Source organism: Chiloscyllium punctatum, chromosome 37 (assembly GCF_047496795.1).
Source record: "Chiloscyllium punctatum isolate Juve2018m chromosome 37, sChiPun1.3, whole genome shotgun sequence".
NCBI lineage: Eukaryota > Metazoa > Chordata > Chondrichthyes > Orectolobiformes > Hemiscylliidae > Chiloscyllium > Chiloscyllium punctatum.
This window is the reverse complement of record NC_092775.1, coordinates 39679202-39701494: the sequence shown is the minus strand read 5'-3', so window position 1 is coordinate 39701494 and position 22293 is coordinate 39679202. Positions and strand designations below refer to the sequence as shown.

Genomic DNA, 22293 nt, shown 5'->3' with positions numbered 1-22293 from the left:
GCTTTTTGATGAGATTGGTGACTGCAGAAATTAATATTCATTCACTCGCATTGGTGAAGCACAGAGCTGTACTTAAGTAGAAGTTTTATGTTACATTTGTTTTTATTTTTCGGTATTGTCTTGTGTTAAGATTTTAATTGTAAAAATGTTCAATGTTTTCATTCTTAATGAGAGCTACTTATGCTAAGGCATGTCTATATATTTTTATTTACAAGCTCCATTTCTTGGTTTAGCATCTGTCACAGCTCCTCCTTCCCTAATGTGTCTTTTGACTATTTTTGATCCATAGCTATTTTGGATCTAAACTGCTGTTACATTTAACTGTATCCTTTTCCTAGAAGTGTTATATATGGGAAATAATGGCATAAAATCTATATGTTCAATCACACATGATTGGCAATGCACTATTAAATCATATGCTCTTCACCATGTGTAGTTATCATTGAAATGCTTATAGATTTTGATCACCTAACTCCTAGAATCTTTCCTTAGAATTTCGACAGAAAGTTGACCAAAACATAAGATGTCGAAGTATAATCCAAACAAATGTGCAGGAAGACCCCTGGAATTTGCCTTGTTCAATCAATGCCTTAGTGGACAACGTACAGGAATATGTAGAAGGTTAGACTGAATTACTGAGACTGTGTTTCTTCTATGAGTCACCTTTCAGCATGTTGTACAGCTTTTGAAAATTAATGGGTAGTAGTTATGTAAACAAATTTTTTTTACACCATTTCTTATCATAACTAGACCATAATATGAGGATGTATATTGATTTTTGTGTTCCATACAAAAGGATCTGTTTGACTTCAGTCAGAACTAAGTTGGAATAGACTCTAGTGGAAATGCAGACCTAATCAAATCATTACTGCCTGGTGCCCTGTGATGCTTTGTGCTTTAAATGATTTAACAGATGGAATAAAATCTGCAGGCCGCCTTTGGATTTAATTATAATTCTAAATGTGGTTCATTGAGTTCTTGCCAACTTAGAACTTTCCTGGAAGGGAACAAATTTGTAGACTGACTTAAAGTGAAATTATTTCGGCAACACTGAGGGACATGCATACATTGTATACTTTTCTGTACTTTAAATACTTGAGATGCAATGTAGATGTGATTTGGGGAAAATTCTCTCTTAACATTTGTGGATTTATTATTTAAAGAAATAATGATTACTTCCATTCATATGTTTTCAGGTTTCGATTGAATAATAACAATTACAACATCAGAAATCATTGCTAGCCAGTGTCCTTTTACTTCAGTTAAACTACAGATCTATTTCTTTCCCTTGTAGTTAACCCCAATAAAACAAATATATTATCTATGGCATTCACAGGCAGAAATCCATGGCATTAATTATTTCAACATTTAAAAGATGCATTTCAAAAAGTACTCTTTAAATGTAATTCATGTCTGAGAATTTGTGTTTTCAGATATTTAAATTATTTTTTTCAAACCAGCATTTCACACTGTATCACTAAACAGGCTGGACGTTTCTAAAGTAAAAATATATTCTACAAGCTTGCAATATATCATTAGATATTTACAGTTTCTAACCAGAGATGGGTTTTACACATTGTAGGAATTGTATGGATTTTAATTACTCAGATCTCCATGAGGTAGTAACCTGTGTTTATAATGGTCATGCTCGTGGACTTCTCACAGAGCTAAAAATGATGTGTTATAATTTTGTGAAAGTTTTATACATGAAATTTAAAACTAATACAGGGGTAGTTAGCGAAGTAATGTCAAATGTTTTGGAGCACAATCTATATTTTGAGACTTTTAATTTCCCATGTTTACAATGTGAGATATTGCATCGGATGGTACATTCATTTATGTCTTAAGATAGTTATCTTGAAAGTTTTCTTCCTGCACTGGAGTTAAGAGAAGATGCCCTCAATATGGCTCTAATATTTCAGTGTACTTGTAAATTGTGGTCCATAATTTTGTTATTGACTTACCTTTTAATGCAGTTTTCTCAATTGCGTTGCTGATTAACAGAATACAAACATTCATGAAAGAATAAATTGAAAAAAAAGCACCAGTTGGCTACAATGGAACCAAATATATTGCAGACATTTCTACTAGTTCATACCATCAAATGAGATGACATGATTCCAGCAGTTTTGACATTTTTCCAGAGTTTTAGAGACACTTTTCAAATATCATTTTGCTTGAATTACTTGAATAAAAGGCTCAAGTTTTAAAGGCCACAAGAATTGCAAGGTCACACATACATCTCTGGAAAGTGTTTGTGTCACAATCTTCTTTTTCATGACATAAGTTTGACATGAGTTTTTAATGTACGAAGAGAAAAACAGTTCTCAACTGCCAGATTGTGACTCATCATTTGGCTCCTGAATAAGTCCTTTCTTTCTGTATTTCCTCTGCCCCTGTAGTAATCCCTGTGTTTATTCTCCAGATGTAATCATAACACTTTCCTGTCTATTATGCCTCTCTCACCTCCTCATATCCATTCCCCATGTTCATCTGTTGTCTGCTTCCTTCTTCCTTTCTCCAATGTAACTCATCTTCTTCCTCCTCCACCTCTCACTTGTCTTCATTAACATTTTCCCTTCCTCTGTTCTTCCTTCCCATTTGCTGCTTCAGTCTTCTCATTCCCTGATCTCTATCTTCATCCAGTTAGCTCCAGAGCCCTCTTTGCTGGCTTCACCTGAACACTGTACTTCATCTTGCGGCATCATTCCAGATTGAGCAATTTTTTAATGTCTTATGCTATTTCGATCCTTAAAGTAAAGATTCATTTAAAATCTTTTTTCTTCATGATGTGTAAATACTGACATTTTGGTAATCTCTCCAATTGCTTCCACAGATGGAAAAAATCAATTGCTTTTAGCTCTCCTCCATTGCACAGGTAAGACATGTTTTAGTAATTGCAATTAAGCTAGAAGTATTTAGTATCTTCAGTATTTACGAACGAGAGGGACCGTATTGTTGAAGAGGAGAGTGTGAAACGGACTGATAAGCTAGAAGAGATACCTGTTAGGAAGGAAGATGTGTTGGACATTTTGAACAACTTGAGGATAGACAAGTCCCCCGGGCCTGACGGGATATATCCTAGGATTATGTGGGAAGCAAGAGAGGAAATTGCAGTACCGTTGGCAATGATCTTCTCGTCTTCACTGGCAACTGGGGTGGTACCAGGGGACTGGAGAGTAGCGAATGTTGTGCCCCTGTTCAAAAAAGGGAATAGGGATAACCCCGGGAATTACAGGCCAGTTAGTCTTACTTCTGTGGTAGGCAAAGTAATGGAAAGGGTACTGAGGGATAGGATTTACGAGTATCTGGAAAGACACTGCTTGATTAGGGACAGCCAGCACGGATTTGTGAAGGGTAGGTCTTGCCTTACAAGTCTTATTGAATTCTTCGAGGAGGTGACCAAGCATGTGGATGAGGGTAGAGCAGTGGATGTAGTGTACATGGATTTTAGTAAGGCATTTGATAAGGTTCCCCATGGTAGGCTTATGCGGAAAGTCAGGAGGCATGGGATAGAGGGAAATTTGGCCAATTGGATAGAAAACTGGCTAACCGGTCGAAGTCAGAGAGTGGTGGTAGATGGTAAATATTCAGCATGGAGTCCAGTTACAAGTGGAGTTCCGCAGGGATCAGTTCTGGGTCCTCTGCTGTTTGTAATTTTTATTAATGACTTAGAGGAGGGAGTCGAAGGGTGGGTCAGTAAATTTGCAGATGATACAAAGATAGGTGGAGTCGTGGACAGTGAGGAGGGCTGTTGTCGGCTGCAGAGGGACTTAGATATGATGCAGAGCTGGGCTGAGGAGTGGCAGATGGAGTTCAACCCTGCCAAGTGTGAGGTTGTCCATTTTGGAAGAACAAATAAGAATGCGGAATACAGGGTTAATGGTAGGGTTCTTGGTCAGGTGGAGGAACAGAGGGATCTTGGGGTCTATGTACATAGATCTTTGAAGGTTGCCACTCAGGTGGATAGAGTTTGTAAGAAGGCCTATGGAGTATTATCGTTCATTAGCAGAGGGATTGAATTCAAGAGTCGTGAGGTGATGTTGCAGCTGTACAGGACTTTGGTTAGGCCACATTTGGAGTACTGTGTGCAGTTCTGGTCGCCTCACTTTAGGAAAGATGTGGAAGCTTTGGAGAGGGTGCAGAGAAGATTTACCAGGATGTTGCCTGGAATGGAGAGTAGGTCGTACGAGGATAGGTTGAGAGTTCTCGGCCTTTTCTCGTTGGAACGGCGAAGGATGAGGGGTGACTTGATAGAGGTTTATAAGATGATCAGAGGAATAGATAGAGTAGACAGTCAGAAACTTTTTCCCCGGGTACAACAGAGTGTTACAAGGGGACATAAATTTAAGGTGAAGGGTGGAAGGTATAGGGGAGATGTCAGGGGTGGGTTCTTTACCCAGAGAGTGGTGGGGGCATGGAATGCGCTGCCCGAGGGAGTGGTAGAGTCAGATTCATTGGCGACCTTTAAGTGGCATTTGGATAGGTACATGGATGGGTGCTTAATCTAGGATAGAAGTGCGGCACAACATCGTGGGCCGAAGGGCCTGTTCTGTGCTGTATTGTTCTATGTTCTATGTTCTATGTTCTAGAAGGGGCAGAGAGGAGAAATTTATATATTACTTTATACCTCTATACACCATATTCGAATGAAACTATATGTTACAGCTGTAAGATATATATTTAATTTGAGAACAAAGTATCATAGTTATTGGTAAAATATTTATGTTAAAAGCCTTGAAATTTAAATATCAAAGTAACAATAGAATAATGGTGAGTTAATTTGGTTGTGGTCCAGCTATTATAACTTGCTGTATATTTTCAGCTATTATCTCTCGATAGCAAATGAACTCCTTTAATTTCAGTATACAGCACTATTCCTTGGAGGAACACTCTGAAGGGAATTATTTCCCACTTAAAAAGTGCTTCGCTGTAATTATACAGTAATATTACATCTCCCACTTGGAACAGCAAGTCAGCATTCCTCTCTGGCTTGTGTGAAAACATGTCACAAAAATTTTTGATGGATTTGGGACTTCAGAATATGAAATTGCACTTGCATGTTCCATTTTTAGTTTGCTTGTATGACAAGTTAAGATGTAGTTATGAAAACTTTTCAAAAGATATTTCATCTTAAATTTTGATAGTGTATTTCTAGCTTTAGTCAAGTTAACTTGGATTTCTGAAGTGACCAGCTGAATTTTACTTTGTGCTCTGTTGTATCAATGCAAATGAGATTCAGTCTTATTGTTTACATCATGAGATGAATGATCAGTGTATGTGATGGAATTATTGCTCATGCTAGCCCATGATTTTGTGCTTTTGTCAAAAATGTAATATTGGAATGTTGACGATGGTTGACTGTCAGCATTTTCCAATATAACCTCTTTGAATCTCATCTCAATGCAGTATTTTAGCACAATGAGAGATTGACTTAAAAATTCTGAAGTTGTGCTTTGTAATTCACTGTTCTGCCTCAGAGTGCACTCTGGAACTACCCAACCATCTCACATTCATCTCAATCCTCCCAATAAAGGCAGAAATCCATTAAGTCAATGATATAACAAGCCTTTTCTGTTAGAAGCTCCTGTTTCACTTCACTAAACAAGGCTCAACAATGATGGTTATTCTATGATCTAATGTCGAACAATTGTCAATTATTATTTAAAATGTTGTTAAATATCTTCAGTATGATTCATGTCTATCCTTTCAAAATAATTCAGTTTATTTTTATGTTTGATTCTACATTTACGAACACAATCCAAATGTATATTCCAGTCTTTATTCTGAATTTAATAAGATCTTTATGAAGTGATTTAAATATTTAAAATTTTCACTTCATTTCTTGGTTGGCTGTCTGAGATTCTTTTAATGTGACTAGGTGTTTTGATTTCTTGTAGATATCACTGAAACTCAATGCTGGGAATTCTCATTAAGCTACCAAATAATCCATTTCACAACAAGCGAGGTCAAATTCTTGGCAAATAGAATACAAGATCACTCTGTGCCAACTTTTTTTGAAGTCAGCAAGTACCTTTACTTTTCCACTGACTACCAAATCTGGCCCACTTTTATTTCACTTATTCCTTGCATTAAGGTTGCTTGTATGGTATAGTGATCCTTGAATCATTTTGGCCTTTCGTAATGGGATTTATTTTTCTGTCACGGATGCTTTACTTTAGGTTATTTGTATAGCCCAGTGTCTATTTTGGTTCTACTTACTTGTTTTGGCAAGGCAAAGTTTGGTTTGTAAAGAATTGAACCAGAATCTTTGAGGTCAGATTACACTTCTCTAGATAAGCAGAAGGTAAAGAATTTTAAACCTACTTTTCAAACATTTTTGTGGTATAAATAATTAAATTTATAAACATTCCAAGCTGTGTTATTAATGAATGTCCCTCAGTTATTCATTCATCTGATTCAGCTTTTCCTTATGATATACACACCAACGGTTGCAACTTGCAGAGTGTTTTGGATTTGATAATGTAATTTATTTTTGGTTCCTGTTGGCACTGGAACCTTTGTCATGGTGTGTTGCTGGGGTTCCATTTGAGAGCACTTGATTTAGGAGCAGGTGCAGAGGTGCTGTTATCAAAACGTTTGTAAGATATCCAAAATATTTCTGTTCTCTCTTAATTCTCTTTCAGTACCTCTCCCTCTGGCTCTCTCTTTTCACAAGCATCATTGCAAGGCCTCCAGCTGGGGTATAATTTTGCCTCTAGCCGTAATAGGTTTTTGCATTCCAAAGAAAAAACATCCAAATACATTAGCTGTTCACTGTTCCACTCATTTAGGTTCCTTTCTCTGACTCCTCAATACTCTTCTCTTCCCTACAGATCTGGAGTTACAATTACGCCGCGATGTCCTCTTTTGTCAAAGTCTAGTAGCAGCCATCTGTAGCTTTTCAGAGCAGTTGTTGGCTGCTTTGAACCACCGGTATAATAACAATGGCGAATATGAAGAGGAGAGCAAGGAAGCCAGCAAAAAGTGGCTTGAGCAGATAGCTGTTACTGGGGTTCTTCTCAATTTTCAGTCTCTGCTCTCTCCAAGTGTGGTAAGTGAATATGCTTAAGTTTACAAATTTCAACTTGGTGTCTACTAAACCATATGTACAAAAATTTTCTATTGGGTTTAGGGAATTGCCCAATTTTTTTAGAAGTGCAAGAATCCAGACAAATTTGAAATTGCAAGTAAGTTATTAAATCTTTTCAAATTGAAGAACTACTTGTGAAATTTGTTGCTTTTGATTGGGGAATGCAGCTGAGTTGGCATATTTCAAGTAGAAAATAATTATTCTACTTTGTTATTTGACATCCAGGGGCTCACGTCCTGTGTTCACCGTTTTCATAGAAATAATGTGTTGAATTTTTTTGCACTATTTTGTTATCTTTATAAAGTTGTATTAAGCAGATATTTTATGCAAAGAAACTCTTTAAGGCCCCTATGCTGGTGTGTTCGTGCGGTAACTGATTTCCTCTAGAAAGTCAATTTAGGTTTCACTCTTTTGGTGTGTGAACCTAAAGCCACCTCTGTAACCACGTCAACACTGTAACTCTTTGCAACTCTTCTCCTTACTTGTGGGAACTCAAACCCTCACTAATTTTGTTCATTTGAAAAGAGATACAAAGATTTACTGTTTCAACATTTTCTCTTGTTAGAGGCAGAAATGAACTCCTTTCAAATCTAATGACAAAGTACTACCGACTGATACATGAGATGAAATCTCAGAAGTCGTCCAATACATAGATCACAAGATTCATTTCCTTCACACATCATTTGTTGCGTGATCTCAAGATCCTTTTTATAACAATGTAATGGATGTATTTTTTTGTTAGAATTGCACGAAGTGGGATCCAAGATGGTGCCGACCCAGCAAGTCTGAGTCTATAGTGCTTCCCCCAAGACTTGGGTAAAGTGGGTCACCCACCCCCACCACACTCACCAAATCACTTATAATAGCTGTTTAATTTAATTAGTTGTTTAATATTAAATTTAAACAATCTAATATTTAGTAAAAATGACCAAAGGGAAGGGAGCCCTCAGCTCTCAGCAAGCAGGACCCCCTCCCCCACCCTCTCCAGCTGCAGCAGAGGCGTCCACAGATGCCCCGGGGGACTTACCTACAGTGACAAGCCTTGGAGAAATGATCTCCAAACTGGATGCGAAAATCAACGCTTTTATTGAAGAATCCCGAAATCGATGGGACTCACTCTCGGCCGCGCTGCAGAAGCACAACCGAGACATCCAGGAAATCGAGCGCCGAGTCAGAGGGGCGGAGTTAAAGGCCGCGACCTCCGAAACTACAGCGCAATCGGCCGTGGATCAGGTCTGAACTCTCGAACAGCGAGTCCGGACCTTAGAGAATTACATTGATGACCTCGATAATCGAGGTTGTCGAAAAAATATTCGTTTGCTGGGCCTTCCCGAACGGGAAAAGGAAGGCCAGCTTACAGCATTCCTCGAACAGTGGCTGCCACAGCTTTTAAATCTGAAGGCTGGATCAGGCCAGGTAAGGGTAGAATGGGCCTACCAGGTCTCAATATGCGGGCCTGGCTCAAATCAGCGCCCACGCCCGGTCCTGTTCCGGCTGCAGAGCTATAGGGAGAGGCAGATTCTCCTAGAAGCTTCTAGAAATCTTGGAAAAGACCCCTAAGCTATGATCTATAAAGGATCCAAGATCATGTTATTCCAGGACTTTTCTCCAGTTCTGGTCTGAAAGAGGAAGGCATGCGATGAGGCGAAGAAGCGTTTAAGGGACTTAAATATTCAGTACTCCTTACGCTACCCAGCGACGCTACGCTTTAACCATGAAGGATCCATGTATAACTTCGGATCGCCGGAAAAGGCTAAGGAATTCTTGGACTCTCTTAGATAAACTGTAAGAGATAATGGATGTTGGTTTGCCTTACCCCCCCCCCCCGCTTTGGTTTATATCCCCCCCCTTTTTTATCTTTTTTCTTACCTTACTGTTTAATATTATCATGGAGGGTGGGGAGAGGGATTTGATTTTCTAAAATCCCCCCTTGGGGTTGTTTTCTTTTATTATTTTATGTATATATGTGGGTATGTATGTGTGTGTGTGTATATATATATATATATATGTGTGTGTGTGTGTGTGTGTATATATTATACATATATATATGTGTGTGTACATATGTATATGTATATGTATGTGTGTATATGTATATATATAAGCTGGGGGGTTTGGTTGGTGTTGGTGGGGGGAGGTGGTTACCTTATTCTATTTTACCTCTGTCTTTAGGAGCGGGTTTGTTTCTCCCTTGTTATTTTGTATTATTATATTTAAATATTATTTGTTGAGGTTGTACTTTTATAGTTATATGTTTATATATGGTATTAACATTACCAAATATATCCAGGTGTTGGTATGGGTGGGGGTAAGGTGCTCACTGTTAACTCTAGCTTTGTATTATATCTGAATTCTCCTCATTTTATTGAGGAGTGCCTGGGTCAAGGGTGGGGCATTGGTTGGGAGAGGATATGATGGACTTTTGGAGAGGAAGTGACACCCCCTGGGAACAAGGGGGAAAATTTCCACTTAGATACGTTTTTTTTAAATTTAGAAATAGATTTTTATTATACTGTTGTGAGTGTATTAGAGAGTCTTTATTTTTGTAAATTTTATATACTCTATGCTCGGGATGTTCTGGATTTGCCCAGATGATTATGGTTGATCAGTCAGTTAAGTGGTGCACCTGGAATGTCAAGGGGAGTAATTCGCCAGTCAAAAGGAAGAAAATATTATCAAGTCTTAAGAAAGAAAGAGTTGACATAGCTCTCCTACAGGAGACACACCTGTTGGATAAAGAACACTTGAAATTACGACAGGGTGGATTTGATCAGGCCTTTTTTTTTTCTTTTAGCTCAAAAAGCAGGGGAGTTGTTATTCTTATTCGGAAGAACTTCCCTTTCAAAATCCTAAATCAGATAAAAAACGAATCTGGACGATATATTTTGATTAAAGCCCTCATAAATGGAGAGGAATATGGGATTTTAAATTTGTACTGCCCCCCGGCACACCCCTTTAAATTTATAACGGAAGCCTTTTCAAAATTGATGGCTTTTGGTGCCCGTCATACAATTATAGGGAGAGACTTTAATTGTATTATGGATCCGGATATAGATAGGATTCCCAAGAGTACTGCAGGAGTATCTCCCAGATCTAGACAATTGGTGGATCTGAACAAAGAATTAGGATTAGTAGATGTATGGAGATGTCTTCATCTACAGGCAGAGATTTTTCTTTCTACTCCAATCCACATAAATTTCATACCAGAATTGATATGTTTTTTGCCCCTTCGATTTTTTAAAATTCCATATCATCCTATAAAATAGGTAGTATAGCAATTTCCGACCACGCTGCTGTATATATGGAAACTAAGGCGAGGAACAATGGGACATCCCCTCGGCATTGGCGTATGGACCCCTTCCTAATGAAAGATAGTAAATTTGTAAAGTACTTCTGTCAAGAATTTAAAACTTTTTTAGAAATTAATTCAGGTACGGCTAGCAACCTATCAATGATGTGGGAGACCATCAAAGCTTACACGCGAGGTTTGATCATCTCCTACTCAGCGACCCAGAAAAAATTGAATGGAGAACAACAGCGTCTGCTTGAAGCTCGCTAAAAAGCAGCTGAAACAGCATACACTGATAGACCTTCTATTATTAAATTGCAAAGGATTACGGCTCTTAGGACAGCTCTAAACACTACGCTTACTCAAACGGCTAAGAGGGAAATATTATTTGCAAAACAAAGGTTATATGAATATGGCGACAAACTGGGTAGATACTTAGCATTTCTTGCAAAGAAAAAAAAGGCCCCTCAGACTATTACAAATTTACATCTATCAAGGAAAGTATGGGTATTTTGACTCATGATCATAAAAAGATTAATGCGATCTTTAGAGAATCGCAGGATTGTGAAGATAGGACTCGGAGGATGCAGTCATTTTTAAAAAATTTGACCTTTCCGGGCCTAACTCCGGAACAGGTATCGGTCCTAAATGCTCCTCTAACAGTCCAAGAAATACTTGATGCAATTAGGAAACTTCAGAGCGGTAAGGCACCGGGCCCAGATGGTTTTCAAGCTGAACTCTATAAAGAATTTACAGAAATATTGGCTGGTCCACTTATGGACATGTATAACTATGCATATAGTCAGGGCTGTCTCCCGCCTTCACTGAAAGAGGCAAATATCTCTCTTTTCCTTAAAAAAGGAAAGGATCCAGAAGATTGTCCGTCATACAGACCAATATCCTTGCTAAATGTAGATTTTAAAATCCTTTCTAAAACGTTAGCACTGAGACTAGAAAGGGTACTGCCACATATTATAAAGGAGGATCAGACAGGGTTTATTAAGGGCCGTAGATCATCCAATAATATTAGAAGGGTTTTGAATCTGATTCAAGCCTGTCATCAGGGAAAGATACCAGGAGTAGTAGTTTCATTAGACGTGGAAAAGGCATTCGATAGGGTTGAATGGTCATATTTGTTTTACACGTTGGAAAGGTTTGGCGTTGGACAGGTGTTACCAAATGGGTCTCAACATTGTATAGTGATCCCAAAGCAGTTGTGGTTACCAATGGATTAGGTTCGGATAGCTTCAGTGTGTTAGGGGCTGCCGTCAGGGATGTCCTCTCTCGCCATTGTTATTTATGCTAATAATTGAACCACTAGCAGAAGCTATATGAGCTGATCCTAATATAACGACCCCAAGGATTGGTACAGGTAAACATAAAATTACCCTTTATGCAGATGATGTTCTTCTATTCCTCAGTAATCCTCTGATGTCCGTACCTTGCCTAATCCAAGTTATTAATACATTTAGCGGATTCTCAGGCTATAAAATAAATTTTTCAAAATCAGAGGCTATGCCAATGGGTGGCCTTGCTATGATACCCCACTTAGTGGACGGATCCCTTTTTCCCTTTCGTTGGTCCCTGGAGGGCTTCTTATATTTAGGCATTTTTATTACTCCAGTATTTGGTCAGTTATACAAGGCTAATTTTGTGCATTTACTGGAAAGAATAAGGCAGGACCTCCAGCGATGGGGAGACCTTCCAATTTCCTGGCTGGGTAGAATAGCACTAATTAAAATGAATGTCCTGCCCCGTCTCCTATATCCTATGAGAATGCTTCCGGTGATGCTGCCGAGGATGGCTCTACATAAATTATATGGCTGGCTGGGTTCCTTTATCTGGAATCATAGACGGCCCCTCATTAAGCTGAAGAAGCTACAGCTTCCACAGGCAAGGGGAGGATTGGACTTCCCAGATTTTAGGAAATATCAGTTAAGTTCCCTTTTAAGTTACATAGCTGATTGGGTCTTGTCTGATCCACAATCAATCTGGTTGGACATTGAGGCTTCTCAAGTAAAATACCCACTTATTAACCTTTTATTTTCAGACAAGAGGAAAATCATTACAGATCACTGTAAAAACCCTATAATACTAAACACAATTAAGGTTTGGAATATAATGCGGCAAAATGAGGGTAATTCACATAAAACATCCCCCTATGCACCGATAGTGGGAGCATGGGGATTCCAACCGGGGTTTACAGAAGCCACTTTTAAACTCTGGAGATCCAGGAGTATCTCATGTCGAGGGGACCTATTTAAGGGTGGGGTCCTGATGTCTTTTGAACAGCTGCGTCAGAAATTCGGATTACCTAATGGAGACCTCTTTCGATACTTCCAAATTCGAGACTATATACAGAAGAAGACTACGTTATTAGATAGTCTTTATAAATCAGATAGAGAATGTAGAGTACTATGACCAGTGGGGATATCTTCCATCAGTACTATTTATCATTTACTACATGATGAAGTATCGGGAGATTCGATTAGATTAGATTACTTACAGTGTGGAAACAGGCCCTTTGGCCCAACAAGTCCACACCGCCCCGCCGAAGCGCAACCCAGCCATACCCCTACATCTACCCCTTGCAGTAACACTACGGGAAATTTAGCATAGCCAATTCACCTGACCTGCACATCTTTGGACTGTGGGAGGAAACCGGAGCACCCAGAGGAAACCCACGCAGACACGGGGAGAATGTGCAAACTCCACACAGTCAGTCGCCTGAGGCGGGAATTGAACCCGGGTCTCTGGCGCTGTGAGGCAGCAGTGCTAACCACTGTGCCACCGTGCCGCCCACGGAGATATGGATAATCTTCTTAACACATGGGATCAGGATTTGGGACTAGAAATCTCTGTAGAAACATGGAATGATATTTGGGAAAACGCTAGAAGAATTACTATCTGTAACAGAACCCAGGCTATCCAGCTGAAGATACTTCATAGGGCCCATATAGCACCGGTTCGATTGGCAAAATTTAAGGCAGGAGCATCTCCAATGTGTCCCAAATGCAAAATAGAGGTGGACACTCTTGTACATTGCCTATGGACCTGTCATAAGATCCGTAGATATTGGACTAAAGTAGCAAGTACCCTGACAGAAATTTTAGAAATGGAAATTAAAGTGGACACTGTATCTCTCCTTTTGGGCTTTTCAAACTTTCCCTCCCTGGACATGTACGGGAAGAGACTATTTTCTATTCTCTCTTTCTGTGCAAGCAAAAATATTTTGGTGAACTGGGTGGCTGAGGGCCCCCCTGGACTTTCAAATTGGCACAGATTAATTATGGAATGTATTCCCCTTGACCTCCTTACAAATATGGTGCACCAAAAGACCGAATTATTTTATAAAATATGGCAGCCCTTCTTGAATTACATAACTACAGATATTTCGGCTATCCTAACAAGGGCTTTTACTTAATTGAGATTACAAACCTGGCTGGTCCGGGGCCCCTTAGGAGAGGAATCCCGCACGACTACGGGTTTTATTACATCTGATGTTAACACATTCCGAGCATGTAAGAGATTTAAATATACACTCTGGTTAGTTGTAGGTTAGATTAGTAGACAGTTGAGTTTTGTTTTTTTTTTCTTTTTCGGTATTTTTTTCTTTTGTTAAATTTTGGCTATTATATATTTGATTTAATTGTATATCAATGTTTGTATATGAGAGTTTTGTTTATTTTTGTAGACTTGTAAAAATGTTATATTTCTAATAAAAATATCTATTAGAATTGCACGAAGTAAGATAATATGTGAGAGGAATTTATTGAAGCAATTGCTTGATGGATGCAAAGCCAGCTGCATTATCTTCTACTGCTTCTGGAGGTTGGATATTTCATGCTGTTTATTTCAGTGTGCTGGAATTAATAGTTATCTTTTTACTCCTGCACAGAAAGATGAGCGCATCATGCTGGAAGACACCAAGGTCGCCTTGTCTGATCTGGATAATGTAACATTCTATTTTAGACAGCTGGAACATGAATACCCAGTAGCAAGTAAGGATTTCAAATACTATATTGGCTTAAACATTAAGCAATATTTACGGTTGATACTGAAATTGTGTTCAAGGAAAGTGAAACACTATAGTAATAACTATGAATCAAAATAAATTTATAGTTTGCACAGAAAGAGGTTTTGTTTCAGGAGCATTGTACTCCTTGAAGCAAAGCTGTCTGCCCTTTTTGGTCAACAGTATATCCTGTGAAAAAATCAAGAGTTTAGAAGTTAGTGTTATACAGTAGATAAGGTGCTTTTTTTTCATGACTGCAACATGCGTTCCGATCCAACTGGGCCTTTCAGGAAGAGCATCTCATGCTGGTGTTGGGAATTAATTGTGATGAAAGTTTGGGCAGACCTTATCTCATTCTCTGTGTAACTGTGTACCTTAGTGAGGTTGCTAATTTGGCAACTTTGTTCAGAGCCTACAGGCTAATAAATTGAAAATATGAGGTTGGAACTGAGACACATTGTTGGTGCAGAGGAGGACAACTACGCACTGCATCTAAACCGCAATGTACCTGACTTGGGAAAACAGCACCCTGATATGAGATACTTACAGACAGAAAGTGCTGTGTGGATGCGGGGTTGGGAGAAGACTTCAGAAAAAAAGAACACACTGCGCCTATATTAGAGAAAGGGATAGGTGTAGATGCCTATTCAAATATAGTGGATTGGAGACTATAGTGGAGCCAGTTAGTTGTGAAGAGTCAGTGCAGTTACAGGGGCAGGCAGAGATGGTTCACTCATAAGAAGGGGAAAATGATCTAACAGTTTTAACAATATAAAAAAGGGATAAAATTGTACACAAGATAAAGTATGACCAGGGAATCCAGAGTAGATACACAAAATTAAGAGTCCTGATATGAGGCAAATGCTTCTACAAATATCTATCAAAATATTTGTGATGTACTCAAAGGTAAAGAATATATACAAGGGGCTTTTGGAATTGCACTACATTTATAGAACATAGAAAAATACAGCGCAGTACAGGCCCTTTGGCCCTCGATGTTGCGCTGATCCAAGCCCACCTAACCTACACTAGCCCACTATCCTCCATATGCCTATCCAATGCCCATTTAAATGCCCATATAGAGGGAGAGTCCACCACTGCTACTGGCAGGGCATTCCATGAACTCACGATTCGCTGAGTACAGAATCTACCCCTAACATCTGTCCTATACCTACCACCCCTTAATTTAAAGCTATGCCCCCTCGTAATAGCTGACTCCATACGTGGAAAAAGGTTCTTATGGTCAACCCTATCTAAACCCCTAATCATCTTGTACACCTCTATCAAGTCACCCCAAACCTTCTTTTCTCCAATGAAAACCGCCCAAGTGCCTCAGCCTTTCCTCATACGATCTTCCTCCCATACCAGGCAACATCCTGGTAAACCACCTCTGCCACCCGTTCCAGTGCCTCCACATCCTTCCTATAGTATGGCGACCAAAACTGCACACAATACTCCAGATGCGGCTGCACCAGAGTCTTATACAACTGCAACATGACCTCAGGACTTCAGAACTCAATTCCTCTACCAATAAAAGCCAGTACGCCATATGCCTTCTTCACAGCACTATTTACCTGGGTGGCAACTTTCAGAGATCTGTGTACATGGACACCAAGATCCCTCTGCTCATCCACACTACCAAGTATCTGACCATTAGCCCAGTACCCCATCTTCTTGTTACTCTTACCAAAGTGAATCACTTCATACTTAGTTACATTGAATTCCATTTGCCACCTTTCTGCTCAGCTCTGCAGCTTATCTATATCCCGCTGTAACCTGCCCATCCTTCCTCACTGTCAACAACTCCACGGACTTTCGTATCATCCGCAAACTTGCTCACCCACCCTTCTAGCCCCTCCTCCAGGTCATTTATAAAAATGACAAACAGCAATGGTCCCAAAACAGATCCTTGCGGAACACCGCTAGTAACTGCACTCCAAGATGAACCTTTACCATCAACTACTACCTTCTGTCTTCTTCCAGCCAGCCAATTCCTAATCCAAACCTCCAACGCACCTCAAAGCCATACCTCTGTATTTTGTGCAGTAGCCTACCATGGGGAACCTTATCAAACGCCTTACTAAAATCCATATACACCACATCTGCCACTTTACCCTCGTCCACCTCCTTCGTCACCTTCTCAAAGAATTCAATAAGGTTTGTGAGGCACGACCTGCCCTTCACAAAACCATGCTGACTATCCTTGATCACATTATTCCTATCCAGATGTTCATAAATCCTCTCCCTTACAATTCTCTCTAAGACTTTGCCCACAACAGAAGTGAGACTCACCGGCCTATAGTTACTAGGGTTATCCCTACTCCCCTTCTTGAACAAGGGAACCACATTTGCTATCCTCCAGTCTTCTGGCACTATTCCTGTAGACAATGAGGACATAAAAATCAAGGCCAATGGCTCTGCAATATCCTCCCTTGCTTCCCAGAGAATCCTAGGATAAATGCCATCAGGCCCAGGGGACTTATCTATTTTCACCCTTTCCAGAGTTCCAACACCTCTTCCCTACATACCTCAAAGCCATCCATTCTAATTAATTGTGACTTAATATTCACATCGGCGACAATGTCCTGTTCTTGAGTGAATACTGATGAAAAGTGTTCATTCAGTGTCTCCCCAATCTCTTCAGCCTCCACACGCAACTTCCCACTACTATCCTTGACTGGACCTATTCCTACCCTAGTCATTCTTTTATTCCTGAAATATCTATAGAAAGCCTTTGGGTTTTCCCTAATCCTACCAACCAAGGACTTTTCATGTCCCCAGACTTGCTGCTCTTAGCTCTCTCTTTAGATCCTTCCTGGCTACCTTATAACACTCAATCGCCCCAATTGAACCTTCACGCCTCATCTTTACATAGGCCACCCTCTTCCCTTTAACAAGGGATTCCAATTCCTTATTAAACCACGGCTCCCTCACACGACCCTTTCCTCCCTGCCTGACAGGTACATATTTATCAAGGACACTCAATAGTTGCTCCTTGAACAAGCTCCACATATCGATTGCGCCCTTCCCTTGAAGCCTAATTTTCCAAGCCACGCATCCTAAGTCATGCCTCACCGCATCATAATTTCCCTGCCCCCAGCTATAACTCTTGCCCTGCAGTGCACACTTATCCCTCTCCATCACTAGAGTAAAAGTCACCGAATTGTGGTCACTGTCCCCAAAGTGCTCACCTACCTCCAATTCTAACACCTGACCTGGTTCGTTACCCAGAACCAAATCCAGTATGGCCTCACCTCTTGTTGGCCTGTCTACATATTGTGTCAGGAAACCCTCCTGCACACATTGGACAAACACCGACCCATCTAATGAACTCGAGCTATAGCTTTCCCAGTCAATATCTGGAAAGTTAAAGTCCCCCATAACAACCACCCTAATACTTTCACTCTTCTCCTGAATCATCCTCGCAATCCTTTCTTCTATGTCTCTAGGACTATTAGGAGGCCTGAAGAAAACTCCTAACAGGGTGACCTCACCTTTCCTATTTCTAACCTCAGCCCAAACTACCTCAGATGGCGAGTCTTCATCCATCGTCCTTTCCACCGCTGTAATACTATCTTTGACAAGCAATGCCACACCTCCCCCTCTTTTACCCCCACCTCTGATCTTACTAAAACATTTAAACCCTGGAATCTGCAACAGCCAATCCTGTCCCTGTTCTACCCATGTCTCCGTAATAGCCACAACATCGAAATCCCAGGTACCAATCCATGCTGCAAGTTCACCTACCTTATTTCGTATACTTCTCGCATTGAAGTATACACACTTCAAGCCACCTTCCTGTTTACAGGCACCCTCCTTCGAGATTGATGCCATGTTCCTAACCTCCCTACACTCCAGGTCCTGCACCCTAAAGCTACAGTCTAGGTTCCCATGCCCCTGCAGAGTTAGTTTAAACAACCCCCCAAAGAGCACTAGCAAACCTCCCCCCAAGGATACTGGTGCCCCTCAGGTTCAGGTGTAGACCATCCTGTTTATAGAGGTCCCACCTTCCCCAGAAACAACCCCAGTTATCCAGATACCGGAATCCCTCCCTCCTGCACCATCCCTGTAGCCACGCATTTAACTGCTCTCTCCCCCTATTCCTCGACTCTCTATCACGTGGCACAGGTAACAAACCAGAGACAACAACTCTGTTTGTTCTAACTCTGAGCTTTAATCAGATCTCCAATTTATTTTTGCAAAGCCAATGCAAGTGACACAACTTGTCTAACAATAAGGTAGTTTGCATATCATGGGGTATCTCTTTCATGCAAAGTACTGTTGCTCGAATTGCATATAAATGCGTTGGATCATTCTCATTTTTATTCAGAAAACTGTTAGTTATATACCTCACAAAAAGGCAGGCAGGCATGCATAAGGGATGAAATGTAAACTCAAACAATATATGCACCAACTGTAGCTCATTTCTTGCTTTCAGCGATGAGGGAAGAATTTTCACTGTTCAGTTTGCATACGGTTATGGACACATTTTTCATATCTTGTCAGTGAAGATTTCTACTTAGTCAACATTTGTTTTGATGTGGTGTCCTCTCCAGCACCTGTGTGTAAAGCAACAATGAGGCTCTTCAACCGAACAAATTGGAAAATAGCCTCACTGAGGTGCAAACTGCAGATCATGATTTATTTAAAACAATTTTACAGGAAGGAAAATAAGATTAAGGAAGAGAGTTTAGAGTCATAGAGATGTACAGCACGGAAACAGACCCTTCTGTCCAACCCATGCATGCTGACCAGATATCCCAACCCAATCTAGTCTCACCTGCCAGCACCCAGCCCATATCCCTCCAAACCCTTCCTATTCATATACCCATCCAAATGCCTCTTAAATGTTGCAGTTGTACCAGCCTCCACCACATCCTCTGGCAGCTCATTCCATACACGTACCACCCTCTGTGTGAAAACATTGCCCTGTAGGTCTCTTTTATATCTTTCCCCTCTCACCCTAAACCTATGCCCTCTAGTTCTGGACTCCCCGACCACAGGGAAAAGACTTTGCCTATTTACCCTATCCATGCCCCTCATAATTTTGTAAACCTGTATAAAATTATGAGGGGCACGGATAGGGTAAATAGGCAGTCTTTTCCCTGGGGTCGAAAAACAGAAAAATTAAAATTGTATTTTTTCTGAGGGATTGAGTCTTTCCATTTGGAAAATTACTTTTTGAGAGCCATGTGTGCAGATCTGTGATTATCACTTATTATAGCATTTTTAAAAAATGCATTTCGTCCTAAATGTTTGCAGAAATGATTCAAGCTGCTTGATGAGAGAAGCTGTGCTTCCATATACTGTGTCACCCTACTTTAGTCACGAGGGCTTTAATGCCTGCAGTTTGTGATTTGAATAAACAGATTTGAATTTACTGTGTTACATGGCTTCTGGCTGTGAGATGTTTCAAAAACAAGCTCAGCCTGACTTTGGCAAGTCTGATCATACAGCACGGGATTGTGTTACTTGTAATGTAGTTTCAAAGCCTATTTGTACTGTAAAATAGACACTTCTGAAATATGACCTCATTGCTTCCAGAAATGGAAAAATGATGGTGATACTGGATATATGAATCTATATGTACAACATCTAATTTTAGCAATTAAATGGACAGTTTGCTTCCAAAGGGATTTAAGCTGCAATCCTGTGACACAGAAGTATGTAAGATCCTCCGTTGATCTGCTGCTGCTGGCCTTTCCATTCTGGGATGAAAACACTCTGTTGGGGATCACCTTCCCTCAAGGTTTTAAAGACTTGCTAATATATTGCATGGGGAATTCACCCTAATCTCTTTCCACTGGTTGACCTCAGCATACCCTCATTTAACTAAATTGCCTTTCAACTCCAAGGACTCTGTTCATCTGTTTCTCAATGTGTGGTTCAAATGATCCTCCATCAAATGGGTTTCTTTTCATTATGCTAGCACATTATTACCTTTGCAATTGCATTTACTTTGCTGCTTTCTATTAATATTTTATTATGAATCGGATCAATTTAAAAATTCTCAGTTCAACAGCCTTTTAATTGAAAAATAATTAGGTCTTATTAGGGTAAACTATTGCAAGGAGCTGAATATTATAACTTTAGTAAACTCAGGCTTTCGCAGTTGTTGTTTAATGTACATTAGGTTTGTTTTCATGTTGGTGTACATAAGCCATGTCTGCAATAGCAGACTGCAATTTATAGAATTCCAGGACAATAGATTACATATTGATTTAATACTGTATTTTGAAGTATCATTTAAGGTGTCTTTTAGGCTGTAATTTAGCATAAGATGATTTAACCAGTAGGTAAAGTAAACACAGTTAAAGGTATGGTTTGCCAAGTGGCTTCTTTCTGAGCTGTTAAATCCCATCACTCTAAAATTTCATCTATGTTGACCCTAGATCCCCAGGGACTGGGGATAAAATATGAGCTGCACTGAAACAGGAGCAAGCTGCTACTGATGTTGTGAACTCAGTGGTTTAGAGTGTCATCTAAAGGTTTATATTAAGGAATTTTATATTTTGAACATGGCTATGCATTTTTTTGTTTCTGACTAGTTGATTGGCTTGCCATTTCTTTTATTTGAAAACATTGTCTCCTAACATTAGAAACAACATCTGAGATTATTTTGCTTTCTTTCTCAAATCCACCAAGTGCCAGTACTTTTTTCCCCCACCATACTTGGAGGAATATTTACTTTGTTTTAATCCTAGTCCAAATGAACTCCAGTTTTCTGCTGGGCTCAGATTTAACAGTCACCTAGCCCTAGGTTCCTTCACTGGTTAACAGAGAAAAATATCTTAAAATGTGCCATCTTTCACTGATGTTGAAATTTGATTTTGATTTTATTTTTGCAGACAACCCTATCACTTACCATATAGATGGAAGTCGCCAAGCGTTGAAAGTTATCTTTTATCTTGAAAATCATAACTTTATGGAGTTGCCTTCTAAGTTTCAGAATGGGGGAAGCTTAAAGCTACACACAGTGCTCTTCACTCAAGGTAAAATTTGTTTTAATTTGCATTGTAATTTTTCTGTTTTTACCAGTTGAATATGTCTATAACTATTTTATAATGGGTACATTTTACTTGTTGCTCAAACCCACCAGTTTGTATTAAGTGTCTCATGTTATTGGAAATTTACTACTGATTTATGTTTTCTCTGATCATCAGTTGCACTTGTAACTTATTGCATCTTCTGCACTGTGTTTCTTTATGAACCAACCGCTTAAACTGCAATGAACAATACAGGAAATTGCTTCAAACCAATAGGTCTCTTCCAGATTGTGGAAAGCATTGCTTAATTTAACAAGCAAACTCATACTTGTTAACAATTTGGAGTTATCAAGACATTTAAGGAAGTGAAGACAAAATGAAAATCCAGATTTATGATTCAAATATTACACTCTGTTATAATAGTGTGCTAAGTTATTACTTGCTTTTAGTTTTTAATAAGTATTTTTTGTAATGATCACAACAAGGTTCTGTACCAACATAGTAGTAACCATATTTTGTCTCTAGCTCTTGAGAACAGATGTTCTTCAGAAAATGCATCGGCAGAAGAATTCCAACAACTGATCAATTCAGCTTCTCTTGAAAAAGTTAAATGTTATTATCGAAAACTCAGGTAAGTTAATTATTTGTGGAATGAAAAGAAATTGGAATGCTTTTCGGTTGATTATCCCTTGAAGCAACTCAATAAAATGCAGATTTAGATAAGTCTACCCAAGATTTTGTGGTAAATTTTAAAATGGGCCTCAGTTATATATCTAACCCATAATTTGAAGCAAATTTTATTTCTTTAAAAATCTTTCCATAGGGCTTTCTATCTAGAACGGTCTAATTTACCTTCTGATTCTTCGACTACAGCTGTAAAGATAAACCAGGTAAGGTGTGTCTAGAAGTCTAA

General features: G+C 39.5%; 1 protein-coding gene across 1 annotated transcript in view; it reads left to right on the top strand.

The window, feature by feature from the left end:
- prex1 (phosphatidylinositol-3,4,5-trisphosphate-dependent Rac exchange factor 1) overlaps positions 1 to 22293 on the top strand; it is a 230505-nt gene that overhangs the window by 195551 nt on the left and 12661 nt on the right. Inside the window, exons 30-36 of the mRNA XM_072556629.1 lie at positions 493 to 621; positions 2837 to 2878; positions 6837 to 7054; positions 14278 to 14380; positions 21243 to 21386; positions 21906 to 22011; positions 22204 to 22270. Of these exons, the coding sequence (XP_072412730.1) occupies positions 493 to 621; positions 2837 to 2878; positions 6837 to 7054; positions 14278 to 14380; positions 21243 to 21386; positions 21906 to 22011; positions 22204 to 22270 (809 nt within the window). The remainder of the gene's footprint in view (positions 1 to 492; positions 622 to 2836; positions 2879 to 6836; positions 7055 to 14277; positions 14381 to 21242; positions 21387 to 21905; positions 22012 to 22203; positions 22271 to 22293) is intronic.